The 26,125-nt window shown below is 40.7% G+C and overlaps 2 protein-coding genes across 3 annotated transcripts in view; one reads left to right on the plus strand and one right to left on the minus strand.

Annotated features, from left to right (window-relative positions):
* Positions 1-13,226, minus strand: part of LOC128752934 (FERM, ARHGEF and pleckstrin domain-containing protein 1-like) — a 36,947-nt gene extending 23,721 nt beyond the window's left edge. Inside the window, exons 1-2 of the mRNA XM_053854745.1 lie at positions 13,048-13,226; positions 7,223-7,425 (exon numbers count right to left, since the gene is read on the minus strand). Of these exons, the coding sequence (XP_053710720.1) occupies positions 7,223-7,396 (174 nt within the window). The 5' untranslated portion in view covers positions 7,397-7,425; positions 13,048-13,226. The remainder of the gene's footprint in view (positions 1-7,222; positions 7,426-13,047) is intronic.
* A 197-nt stretch (positions 13,227-13,423) lies between these two features.
* LOC128752936 (N-chimaerin-like) lies at positions 13,424-25,639 on the plus strand. Of its 2 annotated transcripts, none has more exons than XM_053854749.1 (15): positions 13,424-13,995; positions 14,266-14,349; positions 15,823-15,861; positions 15,949-16,004; positions 16,248-16,279; positions 16,812-16,925; positions 18,331-18,457; positions 18,920-19,081; positions 19,662-19,739; positions 19,830-19,914; positions 20,082-20,255; positions 20,796-20,873; positions 22,556-22,693; positions 23,557-23,662; positions 23,733-25,639. In XM_053854749.1, exons 2-15 carry the CDS (start codon positions 14,331-14,333, stop codon positions 23,902-23,904), a joined length of 1,380 nt encoding a protein of 459 aa, XP_053710724.1. In that variant the 5' UTR covers positions 13,424-13,995; positions 14,266-14,330; the 3' UTR covers positions 23,905-25,639. The 2 variants fall into 2 exon arrangements, with proteins under 2 accessions (XP_053710724.1, XP_053710723.1); XM_053854748.1 differs by having other exon boundaries at positions 13,425-13,995; positions 14,263-14,349.
* The last annotated feature ends 486 nt before the right edge of the window (positions 25,640-26,125 follow it).

Here is a 26,125-nt window from a genome sequence, read left to right on the forward strand (position 1 = left end):
AGATTGGAAAAACGTAGGAGTTGGGGTGATAATGGCAGGTAAGGCAAAAGCTACAATGTGAGAAGTCTGAGGTCAACAAAATCAGAGTCAGAGGTCAAATTTGTTCGGGCAAAATGTGCTGAAAAAAAAATTAAATGGTACTCAAATGTCAGTATTTGTACTCCGTTGGCAAATAGTGGTATTGGGACATCCCTAAATATCACAGTTGAAAAGGAACAATCCAGATGGAAATTGGTAATATGGACCACTCCTCTGCTGGATATTGACCCAGCAACTCTGCAGTGCTGCAGTCACAGTGCAATGTTTTGCAGCACTTCACTTTTTTACACAAGACAACGAAGAAAACTGGGGAATGCAGATTAGATTAGAGAAGTGCCTGCTTCCTTGCTTCCCGGTCAACCGCGGAATTGTCAGTTTTGGAGAAACCTTGCTGTGGTAATGACATCATGTCATAGATAGATCATCTGAGTTGAAGTGCTGCTTTACACAGCCATGCAGCATAAGGCGCACCTCTCATTTTCTGCTCCTATCAGGTTCCAAAAAACACAAACACAACCACTTTGTGGGAACAGTGTTTTCACAGGGCAAAACATAAAGGTCTCCACAAAAGGTCAGAGGGCACTCATTTCTACCTCACACTATGGTAAGTGCATTAAAGGAGTATTAACAACATATATGAAACGTCAACATTGAACCATATTCTCTCAAGATTTTGATGTTGGCTATAAAAGGCTGCGGTGGTACGACATGTGCAATCAGAATACAATACATGTTTCTAGAAACCGGACATTAAGTCTTGGGCGACACTGAACAGAACCTCATTGCACTGTGTTCTCACCTTAGTCAGGAGCATGCCATAATTTTCATAACTCCCATGGTCATCAAAATAACATCAAATAACATGGCCCTGTGTATTTCAAGACACGGCTTCACAGGTCACATTGTGATTCCTTCATTAAGCATCCACTTACGACAAGCCTTCTGCAGCAAGCAAAGTAGCACAAACACTCAAACCGTGGTCTGGTTCCCATAACTTTGTCTAAAGCAAGTAGGATAGGACACAGATGGATGGCTGAAGATAAGAGCTGCAAGGGTTGAGATGGCCAGAAGTCAGGAAGAAAAACACCTTCAAGCTCTTCAGATTCCATAGCAGAAACCTTTTAGAGCCCAAACAGATGAGGCAGGAATGTGATCTGAAAATATTTGCCTTCTGACATAGACAGTTGGGCATTGATGGTCAGCAAGCTCCCCCAAAAGGAGCAGCCAGTAAAAATGTTGAACACTGCGTGACGTGCAATTTCAGTGTCCCTGGTGTTCTATTCCATTCATTGTGTTTTTTGTTGTGAGATGACCTGACAATGTATGGGCCACTGAGGTAACAATGAAATAAACTGACTCATTCATGCCTATGAATAATAACTAAAATATTTATTTCAATCTCATCTTATTAGTGGCATTTGCACTTCATATGCCACAAGACTATAACATAAGATTATAGCGTATATAATACCGTAATTGAAAAGATGTTGCTTGAAGAACAATGCTTCTGTATATGACAGGAAGCTCCTGCAAGTATAGCAAGTAAGTATATGTATAAATGCACAATAATAACTAATACTTTTTGAGTAAGACAGCCAGAAAGCCTGCATATTTTCAAATGCAATTCCATGAGAGCCATATATTTTTAATACTGAATAAAACTAAGTGGACAAGGATAACCAATAATTTAAGAACACAGTAAGACTCCTAATTGATTTTTTAATAATTTTTATTTTAATAACAAAGTAACTACATTAAAGAAACATTCTACTCAAGAGATTTCCAACAGGACTTTAGACGAAGCACAATAGCGCTTAGGCCGCGGTACCTGGTGCGCCTCGGTATTTTTTCTGTGTGCCATGGCTTAAAAAAGGTTGAAAATAGCTTCATTTCAGCTTCATTGAACAAAATTACTTTAAGTCAGATCTACCCCCAAAAGGACAGATTCGATTTTTAACACCAAACAAAACAAAACCAAAGAGCCTTTCCAATGCTGTTCTAGAATTCAGCACCAGAATGTTTTGAATGCAGCACCAAGGGAAAGACTGAAAATGACAAGACTGAGATTAAACAGCAGGACAGCTGGGACCGGCCTCCTCCCACCAACACTGTCCGCCAATCACAATCCCAGTTTCAGATTGAGCTAAACAGCTTAACCTACTAGCAAGACGTCAAAGCCACCTCCTCCAGTGGCCAGAGGGTGGAAGGACTTAAGGGTTCAAAGATGCATGCAATGTAGATTGCCGAATAAACTACCTGCAAGCGTTTTCAGACTGGCTGGCAAGGCACTGTGGGAAATCCAATCCGTCTGAATGCGCACCATTATAATTAAGTGCCCAAGGCTGCTATCACAAGAGCAGCGTGTCAGTGTTCAGACATGGTTCACCTCACAGCACACATGAATCACAAAATAAAACTCCTTAGCAGCCAGAAATACAAGATGAACCATGAAAAAGCTATTTAGGCGAAATGAAGGAGAGTGGTGGCAACATTGTGTGATACATATAGTGATATTTACATAATGAAACTGCATTACTGTCTCATATTTCTCAAGGAATAATGTGAAAGCACGGTGTTTTATTCATGTTTGACTTAAGATAGATTAGCACTGAGTGTACTACTGGACTTGACACCACATTAACCAATACATAATACATAAAGAACAAATAGTGGGTATAAAATAAAAATATAAACAAATAGAATTTTATTTCCATATACTGCCATGAGAAACAGGTTCACATAAGTGGGTCAAACACTAGTGGAGGTACCAAACACCAGTGCGCCGTGCACAGATGTTTGCCATTCATTCATGTTAGAAAACCGTGAGCATTTGCAAATGATTTCAAAACACATGAGGCAAACTTTCAGGGCAAAATAATCATGCAAAACAGCCAAACACAGATGGTTGCTACTCATTCTTTAAACTTGCTTCACCTATTTCTGATGACACTCTTCATCTTTTGCTTAGAAAAACAGGTTTCCATGCTCACTGGTGGCAGTAGAATCCAGCCGTAATGCAACTCGTCGCCATTTCTACTCTGATCCTGAAGCTGAGGACCTTTTTTTTACCTGCATTCTAATGCAGAGTCAACAGAATGAAAGCTCTTTCAGGGCAAAGGCAACGCCTTATAAGAGATAAACCAATAGTGAAGTGCGTTAGAGGGCTCCTCATAGAACTGGAGATCTATCCAGCTAACTGATATATCAACCTCCAGTGACGTGACAAAGGGTTGTTTCCGTTTCTCGCTTTGATTATTAATCATTGTGATTCAACAGTACCAAATTTGTAGACTATACATGATCATTTCCTGGTGCATATTTATGCATTGTTCCGGAGGCGTGTTGGTGAATGCAATAGTACATGATTATGTGCAAGTTGTGTTTCACATCTGTTTCACATGAATTTTTGTTGTGAATTTTCATCATGACTACATCAAAGGGTTCAGTAGTTCAATAAATAATAAGAAGTAGGGCCGACCTTTGAACTTTGCTAGTCTGGATCATCCTGTCTATCTTGTTTGCGTACTTTACGGCACTGTCGCCCTAAATCATTCTTCAATACTTTTTCTTTTTTTTCTCAATACTTGCTTTATGTGTTTTTTTAACAATGTTTTACTCAGAGTCACAGATACATATATAGTGTACTGTAATCTACTTCTTGTCAAAATACACGCATAGTAACTGTGTAGCGCAGCAACAACAATATTGGTGTTCTTGGTAATTCTTTAAGTCTTAACTCTGGCACAGAAACATCCAAAAATACTGAACCTCATTGTCTGAGACAAGACAGGAAATATCTGAACCCTACAGACTGCAAGTGCACAGCGATCAGATCTACAAATAAATAACAATGTTAGATCCACCACTTTCATCCACCATGCCATCAGGAAGCTGAACTCTCTATCCACATTGACTGATCTATCTGTGCCACAGTATGGACAGTGAGATGTTAGAATCCCAGAGACTTATGTGTTTATTCAATCACACATGCACGCTCATACACACACACCCAAATTCCTAGTTGAACTTTAATTGTTTGCACTCTCATTGTTAACTCGACACTTTATGGTTTTGTTGTTGTTTATATTTGTTTTTTGTTGTTCATGTTGTTTTCGTTATGTTGTATTTTATACAAAGTTCAATATTGTATATGTCACTTCACGGGCCAATTTAAATCATCTATATGCAATGCATATGACAGAATTAACAATAAATCTACCTTACCTTACCTTACGTTGTTCTACTCAAGTGGAACCCTCCGAAGGAGGACAATGACGGATGTTCAATTCACTTTGCTTTTGTGCTCCCTGTCACTAAAATCCAGCACATCATTGCCCCGACCCTCTGATCACAGAGACCACTAATGCTGGGAAACAATCCTGGGGAGGACCCTGATCATGATTTAAGCTACTTTGATTCAACAGCTCTTGAACCTTTCTTCATATTGTTCAGTGGTGTTTTGTTCTCTGATGGTTTCTACACAAATCATTGACCGCTACTTATAGCAAATACAAGATACAAGCGAATCACAACACAGCATTTGTCTCAGTCCAGCGGTTCAGTGCATTCCAAAGCCAAATAAGGAAATGACACCAGCAAAGAGTCCATGAGAGAATTCAACAGTGAATCCCACGGAAATACAGCAAAAACAGCATATATCTTTCACTACAACAATCAAACTGAACACTTCCATAGGACACAGAAGTTTATTTACGCAAGTTACTTTCTTTGTTGAAATCTCTCTATCTCAATGAATGGACCACTGTTCTGTCCCCCTAAAGGGCCTCATCCGGCTCAATTTCTGAGCAATTGACTCCATGAATGCCCTCACTCTGACACAAGAATCAATAAAACAGTCTCTAAAATGTCTCCACAAGCCAGCTCATGCATGATGATATGCAGATAATACAGCTGAAAAACACAATGCCACTCTATCAGCCATATATCATGTCTTTATCGAGATATAAACTATAGGAATATGAATTCAAGATGTTAATATGGCTAAATCAACAATCTCAATTGAGATAGTCAAGCAAGCTATGTAGCTGGGACTAGCGTTGAACGATGTGGACAAAATTTCATGTCTCGATACTGACATGATACTCTATGACTATGGGTTTAGTCAAACCCTCCAGTAAAAACATCGTGATGCAGAAGAATGAAGACAGTCTGAGCAGACGACATGGCTCACAAAACTACCAATGATTGGGCCTAGGGACCTTGAGTTTGAAAAATAATCCATGCCGAATTGACTAAAATCTGTAAAGAGACAGTCCCGTTCATGTCTCTGGCTGGTGTCAGTCCACTGCATTGTACCAGCTACATAGCCAAAGTAGCGCGTACCACGGAGTTTTACAGCAAATCAAACTGACTAGACGGAGACCTGGTTTCAGTACCATGGTATGGCTGTCACTGACTCTCACTCTCACTCTCTCTCTCACTCTCTCTCTCACTCTCTCTCTCTCTCTCTCTCTCTCTCTCTCTCTCTCTCTCTCTCTCTCTCTCTCTCTCTCTCTCTCTCTCTCTCTCTCTCTCTCTCTCTCTCTCTCTCTCTCTCTCTCTCTCTCTCTCTCTCTCTCTCTCTCTCTCTCTCTCTCTCTCTCTCTCTCTCTCTCTCTCTCTCTCTCTCTCTCTTCCATCTTTGCACCATAGTTTGTCATCTCTTTCTTAGCCCACTCATGTAGTTGTCATGTCTACTCGCACAGAACCCACCTGTCTCCTCTGATAGACATAGCCTCAGAATGTGGCCACAGAACACACATTCTTGGCATTTCAAAATGACTGCTTTGTGTAACAAAATCTCTCCATATTCCACAAGCTGTACACCCAAATTGAAGCATTGCCACTGAAGTAAATACAGGTTAGGGATGTGGGAAGTCGAAAGTCAAGAGAAATGCAGATTGGGACAATGCGGTGTTTTATTTTGAGAAGCAGTTCACCTTACTTCCCGCATTGAAAGTCAGAGGCCAGGTCTGTTTCTTCAAAACCAGATATTTGGGACAGTCAGTAGGCCTTTGATGTGAAATTGAAGCACTAAGTTGGCAGCAGGTAAGCTGAGTCCACGCCGTCAATAAATGAGTTTGAGAGGAAACACTCAATACCTCTTTGGTTGGACTCAAAATATTCTCCCAGGACATAATGAAACACCAGGACATTGTTCCATTTTAAGATCTTTTATGAGTTTTGGGCTGCTGGGTGGAGGGATAAGTATGGAAAGACATCATATAACCTAGGTTATATGAAGTGCCCTTTTGGCAGGTCCCTAAACCACACTTAGTTGACCACTAACTTGAGTAGAACACAACACATATTGTTAACGTTTTTGAGGTCCGCAGGCATCAACCACCTGTGGTTATTGATTTCTGATTTCAGAATTACTGATTTCATTTGTGTTCAATAACCATTCATATAAACAAACCAAAACCTTGCAAAATGACATGAATCCATGTGATCAGCGCAAAGATATTCGTCATGTAACCAACCAGCAACAGAAGCGGGTGCAAGTCAGAAAAAAGAAAAAGAGGAAAATACCCTTGATGCAAACTGTTGAGAAAATTGGAAAAACTGTACATCATGAGTACAAATCTGAATAAAATAAATATAATAAACAACGACTAAATATCATAAAATATTTTCTTTTTTTTTATAAATAAACTCTAAAGAAAATAAGTAAAGCGTAAATGAAAGTATTGCCATAAATTTTTCTAATTAATATTAAAAACTGCTCCAACAGTTTTTACTGTTGGGGTCGCCATCACTTTCTTTATCATTTTTTTTCTCCATAGTCACAAATTTGCAGCTGCCAAGTCAAGTCAATGTCACATCGCAGCCACCATGTGTAGCAAGTATTAAAACTGAGCATCTCACTCATTGGAGCAGCCCGCTGTCAGTCAGAAAATGAACCAGTGGGCCGCATGCTTTATATTGTGGTGGCCGCACACCGAGAGGGCACAGCGCCTGAACTGACTTTAATGGTCCTGTCAGCTGTCAATTTAAACGTCACCATTTAAACAGCCACTGGACCTTAAAAAAAAATCCACACAGAATAGTTCCCATGCAAGGATGCAAACTGTGCAGTTCATAATTTGTAATGACAGGAAAGGTTATCATTAATTTATTGTTTCCTTCTGGTCAAAGATCACAGGGAGGTCGAGAAAGCCCAAGAGGATCAAGAGTTACTTACTGATATCTGGAAGACTTCTTGCGTATCATCCAGCATCTGAACCCTGATGGAGACCATTTTTCCCGGGGCCTGGACAGGAGGACGCAGGCCAGGTTCCAGGGTGGAGACTCCATAACTTTCAAGGGCACTCAACCTCTGACCAGCCGTAGATGACCTGTCAGCCGGTTCCACCATGGTGACAGACTGCGAGAGTCTGTCCTTCCCTAAAACACACAACACAATACACTCATTTCGCACTTCGAAACTTAAAGTTGCATCGATAAGCATTCTCTTTCAATCGGGTGAAAAACAGGTTAGGTTAAAGATCAAAACAATGTGATAGATCATGTGTTGATCACTGATCTGATGGAAGTCAGACGACTGCATCTCAAAAACACAACGCTCGGACCTCATGAAATCAAATTATTATAAATTCAACTCAGACTCAGGGTCTAAGTCACTGTTGTTTCTTGTAATAAAAATACAATCAAGAACAGATGTTCTCCATAAGTCCACTGTCCACAGCATGGTCCGTGTCAGCGCTCACAAATCGCAGAGGTCTGTGTAGGGAAATATTGAACCCTACACTGAAGCTCTTGTTTCAATTTAAATATACTTCAATTTACTGTTGTTGTACTATTGTTGACATTTGTCTATGCAAATTCAGTCTTCTTCAGAACCAAAATTGACTTAGTATCTTTATAATGTTCACGTGTCCAGAGAAAAGCATTCGTGAAATCCAAGGCTGTTTGTAACATTTCACTTTGTATATTTCAGCTTTGTCAGACTGTTTTCTGTCAATTTTAATTCATGGTTAAATTGTGTATGTGTGAGACGGTGAGTGAGAACAGGACAGTGTGCTGGTGTGGACTGAGATGGGGTCAGTGAGTAGAAAGGGTGCTGAGGATTTTGCGTTGCTAACGTCAACATCTGATGCCGTTGTTTTGAACTTTGTTTCCCCAGTCATGGACAGGATATCTCTTCCAGTCAGTAGCCGTTGTCTCTCACATACACAACAATGCTCAACACCAAGCCTACACTAACTGTACCTAATAAACCTCCCCGTTAGATAGTGGATGACATCACAACAGAGGAATATTGCTTCCACACACGGCCACGCAGACAGACAGCATCATGTTCAGTGCAGGCAAGTTTGACTGCAAAAAGAAAAACATAAGAGAAATCCAATAAAAGTGGGAAGTTTCATAGAAGCAACATTTCCTACCACCACTTCCTGTGTCCTCCTATAATCTATTTTTGGTCCCACCCCTCCATTTTACACACAGTAAGTACTTCAACTGAAAATGTTAATGTAATGTATCAGCGGTCATTACCAAATCTTAGACAAGATCCTGTGATTACTTTCACTCTCACTGCATGCGACTTTTGACCTTTTCCGTGAAAATATAAAATCCATTCAAACACCAAAGGCTACTGTCCTGAGTGGGAAGAAAATGCATGCATTGTAGACAACACAACTGTCTGCTAACAAAGAGCTGAAACTGAAAACCCAGGAAAACAAAAAGGGCCTGACATTTTGGTTTCTCACCATTTACCATGGGACAGCTAATTTCAGAGCTGCCATTCATTTCATATGCAGGGGGTGTTAAGGAAGTGTTCACTCAGGACATGCCGTGCTGTCCAACCGAGCTGGCCTTATTCTGCCGAGAGAGGGTTTATCAGCATGCTCTCACCACACCAATGCATAAATGGCTGACCATCTGCAATATTTCCTAAACAGAAGAAACCAAGCAACATCAACGGTGATCCATGTTTCACAGAAGCTAAAATGAAGACTTGCGACGATGATCATTTTACAAAGCAGGTCGCCTCCACCTGGGACATTTTTTAACCTTTGCCTGTCCACTCAATGAAGTCATTTGTACTTTTGGCACTTTTTGACTTGGTAAAAGGTGTGCATTGGTTGCTTTTTTTTGGTGGATACAATTTTTTTTTTAGCTCCAATGAGAAATAAAAAAAGAGTATACCAACATATTAACCTCCTTCAAAAGTAAACAAGTTATCTAAGTTGCTGGTCCTTGTGATCTACTCTATTGTCCAAACTTCACACTTCACCTGATCAACAATGATCATCATCAAGAGGTTCTGCTGTACTCAGCTGTGATTTCATACGTCAAGGCTTTCTAGTCATATTTCATGAGATTCTTCTGAGAGAGTCACTCACTCCTATCCACTGTACTTTAGCACTCATTCTGCAGCGTGTTGAATCACACATGGAGCACTTATCACGACAGTTACAGAAGGAGCGTGAGTGATTGGAGACACACTGAAATAAATAATTCAATAAATGCTGAAATAAAAGAATAAATTATTCAATGAATAAATAAATAAATACATGGACAAATAGAAACATAAATTAATGTATAGTATTAACATATTTTTATATTATTGATCCACATTCCTGCAGGAATTTTTAGATTGTTTAAATTATTTATTTACACATTTATTATTTTTACATTTTATTTATTTTCTATTATTGCATTTCCACATTTATTCATTAATTTGTTGATTTACATTTTTCTGTCATTGCATGCGTGGGTGGTCCAGATCAATAATTATGTGTTAATAATAAATGTGCAAATGCAATTATACAAAAGTAAATAAAATATAAACAATCAATAAATGCAAAAAATAAAAGATGCATGCAATATGGAAATAAGTCCATAAATATAATGAAAAATATAGAAATGTAATAACTTCTTCATTTTTGTTTTTTTTCTTCTGCATTAACTTATTTATATATTGAATTATTTGTTCTTTTATTTTCACATTTGTCCTCATTTATCTCATGCCAACAGCGGTGTTGACCACGGCATGAATGTTAAATGCTGATTAATTCTATCGTGTTATTGCCAGTTGCAATCCATCATATTACAGTAATATAAGAATATGCTTAACTTTCGTTAGATTTTTAAACAGAATGTTTGATGATGGGAGAGCTTGAAGCAGTAGTGGCTGAACATTAGAGTGGAGCCAGTAGAGGAATACAGAGTGAGCTTCCCACACTGACACAAAGGAAGCTACTGTGAGAGCTTCCAGTGGCGGGATTCAGCTCAGAGGGACCTCTTTGCCAGCCTTTCAACTTTTGTTAGTGAAATAACTTCCCAAGAGTTGATAAGAGAAAAGCACTGGGAATCTGGTGCAACGTCTGCTTGTCTATGGCGAGAATTCTGACAGTTGCTTCACAAATCATATGGCTTTTTTACATTGTTTTAATGGGAAATTAACAATGAAAATACTGTACATGTTATAAACAACAACAACTGTGGTGGCTTTTTTTATTATACATGTAGACTTGAAAAGGATAAATAGCAAATTAAGTAAGTTATCAGTCTTTTCTGCATTTTACAAAAATAGAATAAAATTGAAACTTAAGATATTCTAGTTGTACATCTTGCTGGTTGACATTTTAAAAACAATAACCAATTGTCTGGAAAAAAAAAGCCCCTTATGAATTGCTATGACTAAACACGGTTTACACATTTTAAAGCATTTCAATTTAGTTTGTGAACAGTGTATATGTGCACATCAGTGAACACCCGTTCCAAATACAGGGGGTCTTGTGACTGCTGTCCATGAATTCTCTTCCTCTAACACGTGAAAAAAAGACAATGAGGTATCTTCCTGGGATAGCACTCAGAGGTTTCTGATCACACAAGGTCTGATAACTGACAATTTAATAAAACTGTACTTATTACTCCATTACTGCTACAGAGTTGTGTCAAAAACATGAAGTAAATTACATTACGATTTACATTTAAAATTGCATAACACAATCTTAGTTTGGATCTTCATGCTTTATTGGCTTTTGCGACACATTAGAGATTTTCTGGACACTATGGACACTTAGAACACATATGCACTCGAGCAGCCTACTTGGTAGTTAAGCTCATGTGGGGATTGAGTTCTTTTCGATTTAAGTCAAGCTGACTTATGGAGGTTTTTACATTTCTAAGATAATCAGGACAAATACACAAGATAAAACAGAGTGTGAGAGCGCTGCTTGGTGAGAGCAGACAAAGGCAGGGTAAACAAAGGGGACAGCGCTATCTGACTGAGTAACAACACACATACCATAGGTGCACCGCTTTTCATACGTATTTTCAAAATATGCATGGAAGTCAGTTTCATAGTTTTAACACAATGTGTGTTTTTCATACAAATATATCCAGGATATATTCCTTAGAAGTATTAGGAACAATTTTCTATGTTGTTTTACCCAGGTGAATCTTAACAAGGGTACTTTAATCAACATTCCTGGCCTAGAATTCCTTGAAAGATTTGTTTTTGCAACAATGGATTGATCAAAGAAACCTGTGTTCTGGTCCGATTCTGCGTGCCTCGGTTGCAGGTGGTGTTTCCCTCAGGTGTACTATCGCCTGTCCGGGAGGTTGCAGGGTTAAGTGTGAAAACGAAAGCACACCATTGATGTGTTATCACCGCATTGTAAAAGAAATATTGACCATGCTTTCATGGAGGGAAGGAAAAGGAGAAGGGAATAGCTCGATCAAGACACAGACTCTGATTGCAATGATTTTAACGCGATGTAGAGCGAACGGAATTACAATGTTGCCCCTGTGACGAGTGATGACGCTGTGAACTCATTGGGCCTTTCCTTCCGATTCAACTGTCAATAGGAGACGTTCTGAGAGCGCTACATCGCAGTTCTGCTGAACGATCAGCTCATTTCACTAACAAGAGGTCTAGAATCTGAGCAGCATAGTGGCGAGCGTGGACAGACTGGAGTAAATAAATAAACTTGTAAGTTTCAGACTAGAAGTAAACTCAGAGACAATCACTTTTTCTGTCTGGTTTCTGAGTTTCTGAAAACTAGACGGGAGATGGTGGTTAAAGACAAACTTGCACATTTTTTTCGCGATTCACAACGCAGCTGAGGTCAGGTATTCACCACAGATATCTGCAAAGGTTTAGGCCCAAACACACACTCACGACTTCTCTGTTATATATATCACAGCATTATATCGTCTTGATGTCTCTGAAACGTCTGTGGCCCAGCAGTGCATGCAGGCAAGGATCGTCTGCTCCAATCTCAGTCAAGCAAATACGGCTACATGCAGGCAATAATTTGGTTTTCTGGGCCACGATGTAACACTGGTCACTGAATGGTCAATAACTGAAAGGGGCTGCTTGGTGGAATCCGTAAACCGTATTGCTCAACGAGTGTTTTTTTTTTTTTTTTTAGAAACAACCAATATCAGTGAAATAACTATTACATTTTGCTCTAACTTTGCTCAAACTACTGTCTATACTATATCTGACATGGTATGAAGATTCTACAAGCCAACTCATCTCCGAAAGTGGAACAAGTGTACCTGACAGTATCTGTTGAAATATGACACTCTTTAAGTTTTGCTTTCAGAAATGACAAAATTACACCTCCATATTGGTTTGCCATCGTTATTATAGCACAGGCTGCATTTTAGATGTTGGTTTATTTAAAGTGTATTGGCTGGGACAGTTTTTGTTTTACGACTGAACACACAACACGGCCAAATGTAGGTTAGCAGAGTAATCCTTTAGGTTGGAGCAAGGATGTCAGTAGGCCAAAGATTCCGGCTCACACGTAAAGAGTGGAGGGAGAGAGAGTGAGGGCGCGCGTGCGTGCGTGTGTTGACGTGCCCGATATATCGAGCTTTACAGCTTCGGTCTCAACAGGAGGAAGCTGTGTGTGGTTTCCACGACTTGAGTTCAGAAAGAACGAACTGACCGTCTAACACCAGGACACTATCCTGGGCAATGAATATGAGAAAGGCGGCTGGTACTCGAGCTGAGCTTCGTAGTTCCCGGCGGCAGGGTTTCCTTACCTCTTGCTGGTCCGAAATCCACAAAGAGTTGAAGCGCTATTTCTCCACAGGCTTCGTAAATCCACGCGGAGTCGCGTCCTTGGTGGATACTCGGTGGCAGCAGAGCGGCTCCTTCTCAGCTGGTACAAGCTTCCAGCCTCGCAGCCATTGAGACGAATGTGGCCAAACCGAGCAGCGAGCTTCCTACTGGAACAATGAGGAGCGACACAGCCTCCAGCGCCGACACGCTGGCACCGTGGCGGCTCAACAGCGACACCCCGCGCTGCTACCAGCGAGGTGCAGGCGGTCTGAAGCGGCCGACTCGGTCTATAACTAAATGTTCTGTTTTAAAATGTCGGTTAGAAAGTGCATCTTGGCATAGCGAACAAATACTTTATTTATAATTGGAGTTAACGTGTTAAAAAACATTGACACATCGATTTGTTTTAAAACTATCCCGTTGGAACTCACAGGGATGGTAATCGAGAATATGATCTTCTAGTTTTACTATGTTGAAAAAAAAAACGCGCATCATTTTGTCCCTGGTGGCCTGAGTCCGATTGCACAATGCTTTTTTCCCTACACGAACCTACAAGTTCATATGCTGTTGATAGGTTTCTTGTCGGTATTTCGTATTCCAGTATAATATCATAAATATCTGATTATTTTGCGATACTGAACAAATGTTTTTGAGTAGAATCAGTATTAAACATTTAGCCATCAATGTTTTCAGCTAAAAAGTATTTATTTATTAATTTATTGCATGAAAGGTGGACGCCCTTGGCTAACCCGCTTTGCTGCAACTACCATTGGCTTGGTCAATGTTATATTACAATTAAGTGCGGTTATCTTGCTTCATTTAAAAGTGAGCCGTCCAAATATGCTGTTGCCATAGCGACGACGGAGCGAGGGAGAGCCTGCTCACGTGACCCATCAAAATGGCGACCTCAATGCAGCGTTGACGTGAATGTGAGTTCTTCCTTGTATATAGCAAACTGTTTATGTATCTGTCCGCTCGCACCTTGACGTGATGGAGGCACTGATGTAATTATTTGCATTATCCGCTCTTGTCTTCTCACCAACCTGCCGTAATCGTTGTTAAAACCACGTGTGCCTGAATGAAGCAGTTCGCTAACGTTAGCTGCTGTGTTTGGTCGTGTATTGTTTCACGTCACCTTGCTTGGATACGTGTTGCTGCCAAACGGAGGTGTAATATTAACTCACTCGTTATTTCAGAAGTCAAGCAACGTGGGCCTGATTTGCGAGCATTTGGATGTTATTTATAATCGTCGATCATCATCATAATGGCCCTTAATGTCTTTGGTAAGTACCTGGTTTCCTTTTAGGTGAAGTTTTTTTTCCCCAGTGATTTGTAAAAAATGTTTCAAGGCTGGGTCCATGAAGTTAAAAAATGAGCCGCAGTATAGATTGATAACATGTTCATCGCTCGATCGCTCTGTCGATCAGTCCCCGTCAGCAAAAACATCAAGTACTGTATGCGTATTTTCCAAAGCAATTTGCAAAATGGATTATTTCAGATGAGGTTATCACAGCCTTGAACCAGCAAACAACCACACAACTGCCGTGACTGGTATATGCGATGAGTTGTGGTGTAACAGAACTGTTAGAACGAGGTGTCAGCTAACACCAAACCTCAGCTTCATCTGAAGCACTAATGGATAACAACTGAACAAATTAAATTTTCAACTTAACACAGCATCAGTGATGCTCTTTTCGTGACCTTCCTCCTTCTGACCTTTACGGGGCTCTTCACTCTGCCTCGAAACAAAGTCAGGTTGGCTCAGAAGTCAGAAGAATGTGAACACAAGCGAAGCAGGTTTTGGTCGCAGACTTGATTCCCACCTGACCCCGTCTCTGAGCTTGCTGGACCAGACTGGCTGCCAATTGTTCTCTGGGTAAACGGGTCCTCATGACATATCATGTGATGGAACAGGAATATAGTTGAGTGACTTGTGATGTCAGGAGCAAAATGATTAACCTGTCTTCATTTTGACAAAAAAGGCATGAAGGCGATCTTGCTGTTGTCTGGGACATAAGTCACAGAGGTCCTGCTGCTGATGCAGGTTGAGACAACAAAGCCCCTGTCTATCTCCAACATTGAACTGCTATGATTTCATTTTAGTTTTTTTCTTATTGTCTCCAAGATTAATGCATTGGCCTCCTCCTCTCAGGACTCAGTGGACTCCAGAGATTCCATCGTATGGAACCGTGTGGACACTGTTTTGTGTTGATCAATTTGGCCCAGCAACGGACACTAAACAGTGGCAAACAGCAGTCAATGGTCCATTGTTTCCGTTTCTGTGTAAATGGCACGCTAAAAAACAGTCAAAAATGTTTTGTTTTTGTTTTTTTTAAGTGGTAGTTGTGGAAAGATACTCCACACTGTGGGGTCGGGGTTGAGCTGATGCCGTTGATTGCAGGGTTGTTGGATCCGTGTCCCATTTCCAGAATTACCCAATCGCACTGCACAACATTACCGGATGGACTTGCGTCTCCTGGTTATTTGGCTGTGGCTTAAAAGGCTTAAATTCAAGTCGATGCAGGACATATTGTGTAAAAAGAGAGTGTTCTGAGAGCAGAAGCCAATTGTTACTCTTGTCCTTTACTTGTTGGGCCACAGATGTGTTTAGGGCTGCTGCTATCAATTATTTCCAGTCTTCTATTAAAAATAATTTTCACAATTTCCTTGATGATTTTGTTGTCCTCTTTACTGCCTTAAATATGTAAATGTCATTCATTTAAGACTTTTGTTGGCATTTCTACCTCTCCCCATAGATCACGATGAGTTCAGGCCACCGGTGTGGAAGTCTTACTGTAAGTTCTTTCATTTGTTATTCAATTGTCCTTTGTATTAATAAAGGTAATGATTCCCTCATGGTTTGCCCTTCCTTTCCATAATAGTATACCAGCTCCAACAGGAGGCGCCCCACCCCCGCCGAGTCACATGTACCAGTGAGGTGAGACCAGCTTTACTGATTAACCTGTCTTGTATAGTCAATGGTTACTTTCCTGTCACTCACTTATCAGAGAGGAAATGAAAATAGTAGCCATTTGTTTGAAAGTAAAAACACAACAAAATAAGGAAAACGTGGCATTTTAGCAACATCTCATCATTTCCGCTTATGTTACTTTTCTGTCCTGCATTCATATTTTCCATCTAATGAATTTTCTCTAACTGTAACTTTTTGTGTCTTCTGCAGGTGAACAATAGACCAAAGTATTATGGAAGAGAGTAAGTGTGACTTTTTTTTTTCCCCAAATTGCCCGAGTTTGACGTGATGAGTCTTATGTTGGAGGCATGAGGCTCATTCATCAGTTTTAAAAACTAGATGAAATGTGGTCATATTCCTTTCTTGTTTATTAGACAAAAATAGCTGCCTGATATTTTCACTGTTTCTCAGCAGTTTGAAGATGCTTTGTGTATTGTGGCTCTGATGCCAAACTGTAGCCTCTTTTTCTGAACCTGCAGCGGAGAGAGAAACAATAACAATAACAATGAAGAGTACTCTTTCATGGTCATTCATAAGTAGCTTGCAAGGTGAAAAAGTGTAGGGGGCACTGTTTGAGACCTTTTTGCCTAATTCAGTTGAAGCAGTTACGGTCAGTTTGCATGTTTAATATGGGCATCACAATAGCAATAATGAATGAGTATTGTGTTGCCCCACTCTAGTTCCCATTCAGGAACCCCTTGATTTTGTCTATTGTCATATGAGTTGTTAAACAACTGTTAAACTGAAGAGGAACTCTTCTTGTCTCATGTTCAGGTATCATGGGATGATTTCACGTGAAGATGCTGACCAGCTACTGAGTCAGGCCGAAGGCAGCTACCTCATCAGGGAGAGTCAGAGACAGCCGGGAACCTACACGCTGGCACTGCGGTACGTCCTTGCTAACAGACCACTGCTTGTGTTTTATCAGCACTTCAAACGGTATCCATTTTGTCAATTTCTTAATAAAATGTTTTTACTGAAAACGGTGTCATTGACCAAATGAATACTTGGTCTGCAGCAGTCCATCTCAAATAGTGGTGCGGGCCCCCATGAGGGAGGGGATCTCGGAAGATACTTTTTTGCCGTACTATACTGAAGTGTAATTACACATCCACTCATGATTTTTTTTTTTAATTTCAGGCAAATTGATGCACTTTAAGTTTTTTTCTGTTAGAGGCAAAAACAATGTTAAGAAAATAATATTTACTGAATACTTTATTGTAAGTGGATCTATATTACTTTCTTTCTTCTTTTCTTCAATGTAAACAAGGATACAATGTTATGCAGAGGTGTACTTATAATAATTTTATGGACAAATGATACCATTTACTGAGGTGGCGGAGACTTGAGGGAGGGGGGCGAAATGTTTACTTCTTCCTGGGAATGCGCAACAGAAAATAAGAGAAGCAGTGGTCTGCAGTATGATCTTCACTCAGTGCATCATCATCAAACAAATATATTCTATAGTTATGATCTAAAAGAATGTAGTATTTAATTTGGTGTACAGTTGCCGTCAAGCTTAGTGTTTATCTTTATCAGCAGCCTCTTATTAATCTTTTTTTTTTTTCAAAGGAATTTTCTTCTTTGGATGCATTTGACTTCCTGCCGTCTAGTCACCCTTGACATATGACTGTCAGTATCTCTAGTTTGTTTGAACTGAGAAACATGGACTTCATTGGTTATTCATGAGTTGAGTGAAGACTCCAGAGTAAGAGAGCAGTGGACTGTGGCGGCGGGTGAAATAGAAATGTGCCAGCTTCACATAACCAACATCTGAATATGTGTGTACTACTCTTCTGTTAGATAGTACTCGTCTATTTTGACACAAAATCAAGACAGCGTTCGGTTCTGAATATATGTTGTTCTTATGTGTTTGAAACCATAAAAGCTTCTGCAGTTGAAGTACTCTCACAAAATTATATTCAGTGGTGCATTGACCTAAAACATTGAGGCGATACTCTACCACTGACTTAGCTACCAGATGGCATGGTGAAACCTCCAGCTATACAGTATGTGTAGTGAGTATCCAGCTCTTTCCTTTCTCAACATGCTACGGTTCCAGCGTGATGACATTGAGGGGAGGAAAGTCAGTGTTAAAATAATCAGGAGCAATTGTTGGATGCCTCAGAAGGGCCCTTCAGGCATCAGATTCCTGGCTTCTGTTTAGATGAATGAATATTCATAAAAGTACATAAATGCACCATATGACTGTGTGCAGGTACTGACAGAAGACTTTGAGCTTGATTTATTTTTTTTTAAACCTGTAATAACATGGTTGGAAATTCCCCTACAGGTTTGGTAACCAGACAAGAAACTTCCGTCTCTACCATGATGGGAAACACTTTGTTGGAGAAAAGAGATTTGAGTCCATTCATGACCTGGTCACAGACGGGCTCATCACTCTCTACATCGAAACTAAGGTTTATATTCCTCTTTTTCTTTGTACTTTCTTCATAGCTGTAATTCTATTCAAAATATTGATGAAGGAAATGCTCATTTATTTTAGTAAAATCAAATAACGATACGAAGCTTACTAAATGTAAGCTGACCAAATAAACTTAGACACATTGACAGTTTTTTTTCCCATAAATTAAATAACAATATTTTCACAAGACTTCTAAACTTCTTCATTACCTTGTCACCTTGTTAGATCTCTTGCTGAAATGTACATAGAATATGGTGGGCCCATGTTTAATGTATCATGTGTTCAGGACAAAACTTTCCTCCACTTTTCCTCCTCCCATTAATGTCAAAATCACACTCACAAAATTCAGCTTGTCCTTCCTCCTCTGGTCACCAGCGAACACCTGAAGTGAAACCAGCTTCTCAGTCAAGTTCAGCGTCTTCACTCTCTCATGAACTGATCTCCTCTCCTGTTCTAGGCCGCGGAGTACATCGCCAAAATGACCATTAACCCTATATATGAACATGTGGGCTACACCACCCTGAACCAGGAGCCTGCTATGAGGAAGCATCTGCCCCTGAGTGAAGATGCACCCGATGGACCTGCGGTAGTACAGGAAAGCCAGAACGCAGAAGAGAGGGTGAGGGCTGGGACGCTGCTAAATGTGATCCTGAAAATGTTTAACTTGACAATTCATTTTTACAGTTTGTGTGCTAACTTTCCTTCAGCTGTCATCTTTTGAATTTATCTTTAAATTGACTTGAAATAACTTTCTAACTCACTTATACTGATCTGTTATTTGGATTTTAGTCTCCGTTTCTGTCCATTGTGCTCAACTAAGCATCGTGTCAGAAGATTTTCCTGCTGATTAATAGTGAGGTGACCATCGCTTCACGTACCTTTTATTAAAATTCTGTATCTAATTCAGTCTCAATCCAAATTACTTCATGTGAAAATGAAAAGAGGCCCCGGTTCTCACAGATGAGGATCTTAACATGAAGCATAATAACAAATGTAATGAATTATGCACAGTATATATTATTTATTACATACTATGTTGAATTAAATTTGACTTTAGCTGTGATCAGTAAACATTTTTATTTAAACGGCAGGAAACTCAAGAGTAGCATGGAATCCAGATATCATGCCTGAGTGACAGGATCCTCTTCCTCTTCTACCTTTAATTGTGGCAACCAATCGAATCCTCTCTTGGTTCACAGCTCACATCACTGGTACGAAGGTCCACACTGAAGGAGAGTGACTTCTTGCCTAAATATGAGAAGGTCCACAACTTTAAAGTGAGTCATTTTCCTGTTGTGGCTCGCAAGTATTTCATAACCAGACAGCCAAGCATGAACAGCCTCTTCAATTGCTTCTTCCCTGTTTAGGTTCATACATTCCGGGGTCCTCACTGGTGTGAATACTGTGCCAACTTCATGTGGGGTCTTATTGCTCAAGGAGTCAAGTGTGCAGGTGACCTCTCATACAAACTGAACTCCAATTATAATCGATCAGGTTAACTTCTATTCCTGGAGCCCATTTGAGATAGTCTGTCTCCAGTCCCTCATGATGTCAGTGTTTCTTGATGTGCTCTTTACTGTTTGACCTCAGAATAAAGCACCACTCTCATATGCTCGCAGACTGTGGTCTAAACGTCCATAAGCAGTGCTCAAAGGTTGTGCCCAATGACTGCCAGCCTGACCTGCGGCACGTCAAGAAGGTGTACAGCTGCGACCTGACCACGCTGGTCAAGGCCCACAACACCAAGAGGCCAATGGTGGTGGACATGTGCATTCAGGAAATTGAAGCAAGAGGTGAGAAAATGCAGTTTTGTTTATGGCATAACACGATTCTTTAGCGTCTCATCTGTCTCTGAGTCAGGTGTCATGGCAGAAATTGAATTTATTTTCATCGACTTTTGTGTCTAACAGTAGTATTAGAGTAACTGCCAAAGTACATCTCTGCATCATGTCTGCTGTACATGCGCATGATACATGGACAAATATTTGTATCTTGGCACCTGATCTTCTGGCGTTCTTCTTATGAAAATCCACATAGCTTCAACAAATGGCTATCAACACTGATACAGGCAACATTGAAGCCTGTCCTCTGCTGAAACACCAGGCACTCGATTCTCTGTTTTGGATGTGAAGGCGTTAATCTTTTGGACGCCATTGCAGGAAGCCTGCTGTCCTCCTGGCTTGTATTCAACCCAAATAGTCTGTGATATAGTATCTGTTCTGTACCATGTGTTCAAACTGAGTTGTTTTTGTCAATAGCAAGCTTTCAAAATGGCATATATGTAACGGATATTGTGACATTCTAAGTACTTACAAGAGAAGCTGTTCTTGCAGGTCTTCATTCAGAAGGTTTGTACAGAATATCGGGCTTCAGTGAGCTGATCGAAGATGTCAAACTGGCCTTTGATAGAGGTGAGTGCTCCCTCTGCTATAATCGCAGAGTGATGGTCATCCTCAATATGCTCTTCTTATAAAAATTGACTTCATTAGAGTTTGAGTTGTTTGCCTGTACTCAGGGCCGTTTCTAGCTCAGCTGTCGTCCTATGTGAGATGCAGTTTGGGGGCTTTTAGTTTGTTGAAATGTGATGAAGAGATTCCAATGTCTTGAGATGGTCAACTAAGACGGCCACAGTCTATTGCACTTCATGAGCAAAACAGGCAACAGGAAAAATGGACCCTCTAAAGTTAAGCCTATCAGGCAAGTTAAACTGATAAAAGAACATTGTAATACAAGGAAATAGATCAGATTGATTATTTATGAAAAATGTTTATTTTAGACAAGGAAATCAAACAAACCCACAAGTACAACAATAGAAACAAACCAGCACTTAAATAATGCACAATATCTATTAATAAAACAGACTATCTAGAGTAACAGCCCTGTGTGTCGTCTTCAGAGCATCTGCTTCCTGGCTTTTTTATTTGAAAAGTCACGGATGATGTCCTCACATTGCCAGTCTCATGGTCAATACAGATTACTGCAAGACCCCTGAATATGAGCGTCAGCTTTAAGATGCTCCTCTCTGCTCAATCCACAGTCACAGGCAGAGTGCAGGCAACTCTTAAGGCAATCCACAGCTTTGGAACGTTAAGAGTTTCTCTAAATGTGTTTTTTTTTTTTTTTTGTGGCTCAAAGTGAGAAGCTCAAGAGCAGTCATGTCAACAGACGGCAAGTTTTTGGCCTCCACAGCCGATTTCTTTCCATCAACCGTTTACAACATGCATAATAAAATATTTCCATGAAATATATCTTTCAATTATATTATTTTTATTATTATAACAGTAGCTAAGTATTAATAACTAATCTCTATTCATCCATGCGATAAAGTGGCTCTTCCGCCTTCAGCACACAAGGGGGCGGTATTGCCTTGAAGAAGCTTTAAAATCGTCTTCAAAGTCGCAGTAATAATCAAATCCTTGAAAGATTTTTGTTGCTTCTTTCACATTGCAGTGCACTGGGTTGAGCCCTGCATGGAAGTCAGCTTGAAGTTCTTGTACTGTGTTTTAGAAGAGGTGGAAGAGTGAAACCACTGCTAGCAACACACCAGACTCTTGATGTGGCACCACATGCAGAGCACCAGTTTGAACATTTTAATTGAATTATCATAGATGTATTTTTCAAAGGGACCATCCTGTGGTGTTTTGTTTCTTATCTGAAATCAAATCTCACATACCAACAGAGTAGTTTCATGTCAAAATAAAATGTAAAATGTTAGTAATTTCAAATTTAAGTTGGCCAAAAAAAACTGCAAAGATTGGGGCTGAACTGTGCATGTGAGTCGCTTCCAGTCCACTTGACGTCCATGTCAAACCACCTGACATCACAATGGGCTATATCACTTTTTAGAACTGAATGACTCCGAAATGGATGCACATTGCTCTAAAACATTGACACCATCAATTAAGGTGAGGTCTCATATTCCCACCTCTGTTATCTTTGTTTACCATTTGTGCTCTCATTTAAAATACCTTAGCTAAGGTTGGTGACTCTCATCTGAGTCTTGTTGTGATGTGTAAGTGGCGTTTTCATACTTATCCAGACTCATCTTATCACCATTCATGTGAGGCTGTTCTGTCCGTGTCTGTGTCTGTAGATGGAGAGAAAGCTGATATATCTGCAAATGCCTATGAAGACATCAACATTATCACCGGAGCTCTCAAGCTGTACTTCAGAGAGCTGCCCATCCCCCTCATCACCTACGATGCCTACCCACACTTCATGGAAGCAGCAAGTAGGAATCTGTTTTTGTTTCTGCTCAATTGTCCCATTTTGTTTTCCAAAAGAATCACACCTGGGTCAAATAATGCTGAGCTCAGGGCAAAGAAAAAATATTTGAAGTTTTAAGATTGGATAGGAGACTTCCTGGATGTACCCACATGCACCAGAAGATGTCCTAAGATGACAGGCACAACAACTCCTATGAGCATGAGCAGTTCCGTGTTCATCTTATGGGATGGTCTTGCCAGCATTTCTCCATGCATCCAACCCAGAAAGTTGAAACAGTGTCTGAGAAAAGAGAGCCAGTCCTTATAGAGAAGAAGGAGCGAAATAGAGGGTGGTGTTGGAGAGCAGCCCGATTTAAATAAGTTGCAAGACCATTTTCACGAGAAGGCTTGTTGCATGAGTCTCTCTGCTCAGGCTGTCAGTGGAGGTGTGGAGACCACCAGGCTGCTCCTGACTGCACACAAGCTCAAGACCACGGAACATTGTTCTTGACAGAAAACAGAATAATTTAAGTCCAGCAATGGAAGTTTGTCATTGTAAAATCAATGTAAATTATTTTTTCCCTATCTATTTAAACTGTTTTTCGACAGTGAAAAGCTCATAGCGGTTTAGTGTTGATCTGAGAAAAGCTGAAGCCATGACCTTTAAAACATCCATGTGTTTGGCTGAGGTGTGTGTTATTTTTATCACAGATGACTGGCAATTGTAACTCAAATGTGGAACCATGTGTTGTTGCTCCTGAATCAACCTGAGCTACTTTGTTATTATCATTTGGGCATCTCATTGCCCAAAAGAAAGGTTGGACTGTCTCGGCAGATTGGTGTCTTTCTCAGTCACTGTTGTTCGTCAGTATGTGTCTCTTCCTGTCAGAAATAACTGATGCAGAAAAACGCCTGGAGTCGCTGCATGAAGCCCTGAAGCTTCTGCCACCTGCTCACCGCGAGTCGCTGCGATACCTCATGGCTCACCTGAAGAGGTGCGGACCGGCCCTCAGTCCCTGCTTCAGTCTCTTCTCTCGACACTCACTGTCCTCTTGTTCCCCACAGAGTGACCCAGTGTGAGAAGGAGAACCTGATGTCCAGCGAGAACCTGGGCATCGTCTTTGGACCCACTCTGATGAGAGCACCGGATCTGGACGCCATGACCGCGCTCAACGACATCCGCTACCAGCGTCTGGTGGTGGAGACGCTCATCACCAATGAAGACGTGCTGTTCTGAGGGACGTGCAGGCAGCAGAGCCAAAACTGGAGAGTTTCTTAGAAATGAAGTGAAGAGGTGGAGGGAACTGACTCCTGACAACTCTAGTAGTCGACCAAACTTGAATCTGAACTGTTCCCGTCCTGGGACTGACCATCCATGAAGGGAAGCCAGTTGTCGTCTGGTGACACTCGCTCAGACAAATACTCTCTCTGTCTCTCTAGTGCAGTCCTCTCAAAACAAGGCACCCCTTGTGCTATGTTGCTAGCACCTTAGTCGAGCCACTTTTTAACGTCTTGACTGATCTTTTTGTATCACGTGCTCGTCGATTCATCCCGTGGAACCACTTCTGGACTTGGACTCGCAGTTTTCTTTCATCAGAGTGGCACGATGATCGTGTCAGTCCCACTTGTTTGCACTTGCGTGGATTGTAGTTCTCCTCTTCCTCCAATGGACTCGGATGATGTGATCCTAGCTGCCTTTGTTCTGGCCAGGTGGAGCCAAACCTAATGATTCTCTGAAGTCTCTATTCAAGTATTGTGCTCATATTGATCCCTAGTGGTGAACCACAGTTGGCCCGTCCATATGCTAATAGCCAACCCTGTTTCCAAATGCTTCTCATGTTCCACAATCCTCTCAGTGAGTTTGCACCTGGAAGTTTTTACTTGGGTGACTCGCTTAGCGTCTTCTTGATATATTGCAACGAACCGGTGAAGTGTTGACCATGAGTCTTTTATTTAACAGGCTGATTTATCACCTTGTTATTCCAACATATTAGTGTTTATTGTAATAATTGGATGCACCATCTCTCTGTTTTTCCCTTTTCTTTCAACTTCCTTCCATTTTTTTCCCCCTCATTCTCTCACTATTTTTGGGCAGTATCTCAATAGTTGGATCAAGCTTCATTCATGACTGATCAACGTCTGCTTCTACACGTACACCCTGATCTGATCATCTCCAAATTTCCGCATATTCCCTGCATCCCAACTACGTGAAGATTCCAACTTGCTGTTTGAGCCTTTATGACTTGGATCTGGGGTAACTCGTGACCAAATACTTTCCACTTGAGATTGTGGCGTACAGCCTTGCTCCCTGCCTCTCCTGACTGTCCACGCCATGTTTGAGTTCCACCAATGGCTTCCCTTTGTCTGTGCCCCTTCTTAACTTCCTAAGGTGAATGAACTCATGTTGAAGTTTGATTTTATGACATTTGCTGACTATTCCTGGTAAAAGACGCTGAACTTAAGCTGTGCTTATGTTGAGTTTGCAGTAGTAGGGGTGGGTGGGGTTGTTATTGTTCCTGACCAAGGTGTTTTCATGGTGGAGTGCAGATGGTCTGTGATCATTCCTGAATCATTCTGTGAACCTGTTTCTATATGGACAACGTTTATATTTAAATTTAGTGCCATTTGTAGCCAGTAGAGAGGGGCTTCTGTTCACGTCCCTTGGGACATATTTATTCACCAGCACCCCCACTTCTGTCGGGGGTCATTGATTAAATGAAAGACTTGTCTTTTTGTGTTTTGGATTTCTGTTTTTACACAATCGAACGTCTTCTGCGCTGCCTTCACTGATCTGTGGCTCCTCTGCTTTTTGGTCTGTTTACATTGTCATTTTTGTCAAGTATTTCTGAAGTCGCTTGTGCATGGTGGCATTAAACAATGGAACATGGAGTTCAAGTGCCCCCGGATGTGAATCTTTGTTCCTGCTCGTAAACTCTTCCTCTGATGGTAAAGGGATTAAAACATTTTGTCACTTCCATTACTCGAGCATCGTCGTAACTGTCTTGCAACGGACACGTTTCAAAATATTCCTCTTAGAAGTGTCGCACTTGACTGCTGGTATGAAGAAATTCTTGTATCCAACCGATGGCTTTTTGTTGTCTGCAGCTGAGGAAACAACAAATGCTGAGAAAGGCTGAGCCAAAACCGCAGGGACCTCAAATGAAGAATATAAAAAAAAAAAACTTGTCATTCCTCCCATGTCTTCCCATTTTTTCTTAGGGTCACATTTTTAATGTGCTTTCGCAGAAGCACCATTTCATTTTTTTCGTCATATAATCAGATTTACTGCTAATAATTTTCATCTTAAGCATTCCCCACTAATCTTTCCACTGTACAGACCCCTGAACTGTTCATATTCAACTGGCCAAGTCATCTATGACCCTTTTTCTGAAATCCACTGCATCACACATGTGAGACGTGTTTCCACGGTGTCCATTTGTGATGGGCTGATGAGGCTT

The sequence above is a fragment of the Synchiropus splendidus genome, chromosome 1, assembly GCF_027744825.2.
Source record: "Synchiropus splendidus isolate RoL2022-P1 chromosome 1, RoL_Sspl_1.0, whole genome shotgun sequence".
In the NCBI taxonomy this organism is placed as follows: Eukaryota; Metazoa; Chordata; class Actinopteri; order Syngnathiformes; family Callionymidae; genus Synchiropus; species Synchiropus splendidus.

Coding starts and splice junctions, on each gene's coding strand:
- LOC128752936 (XM_053854749.1), top strand. Junction 16,280..16,811: donor CCAAAGTATTATGGAAGAGA/GTAAGTGTGACT, acceptor TCTCATGTTCAG/GTATCATGGGATGATTTCAC. Junction 22,694..23,556: donor ACACTTCATGGAAGCAGCAA/GTAGGAATCTGT, acceptor TCTTCCTGTCAG/AAATAACTGATGCAGAAAAA.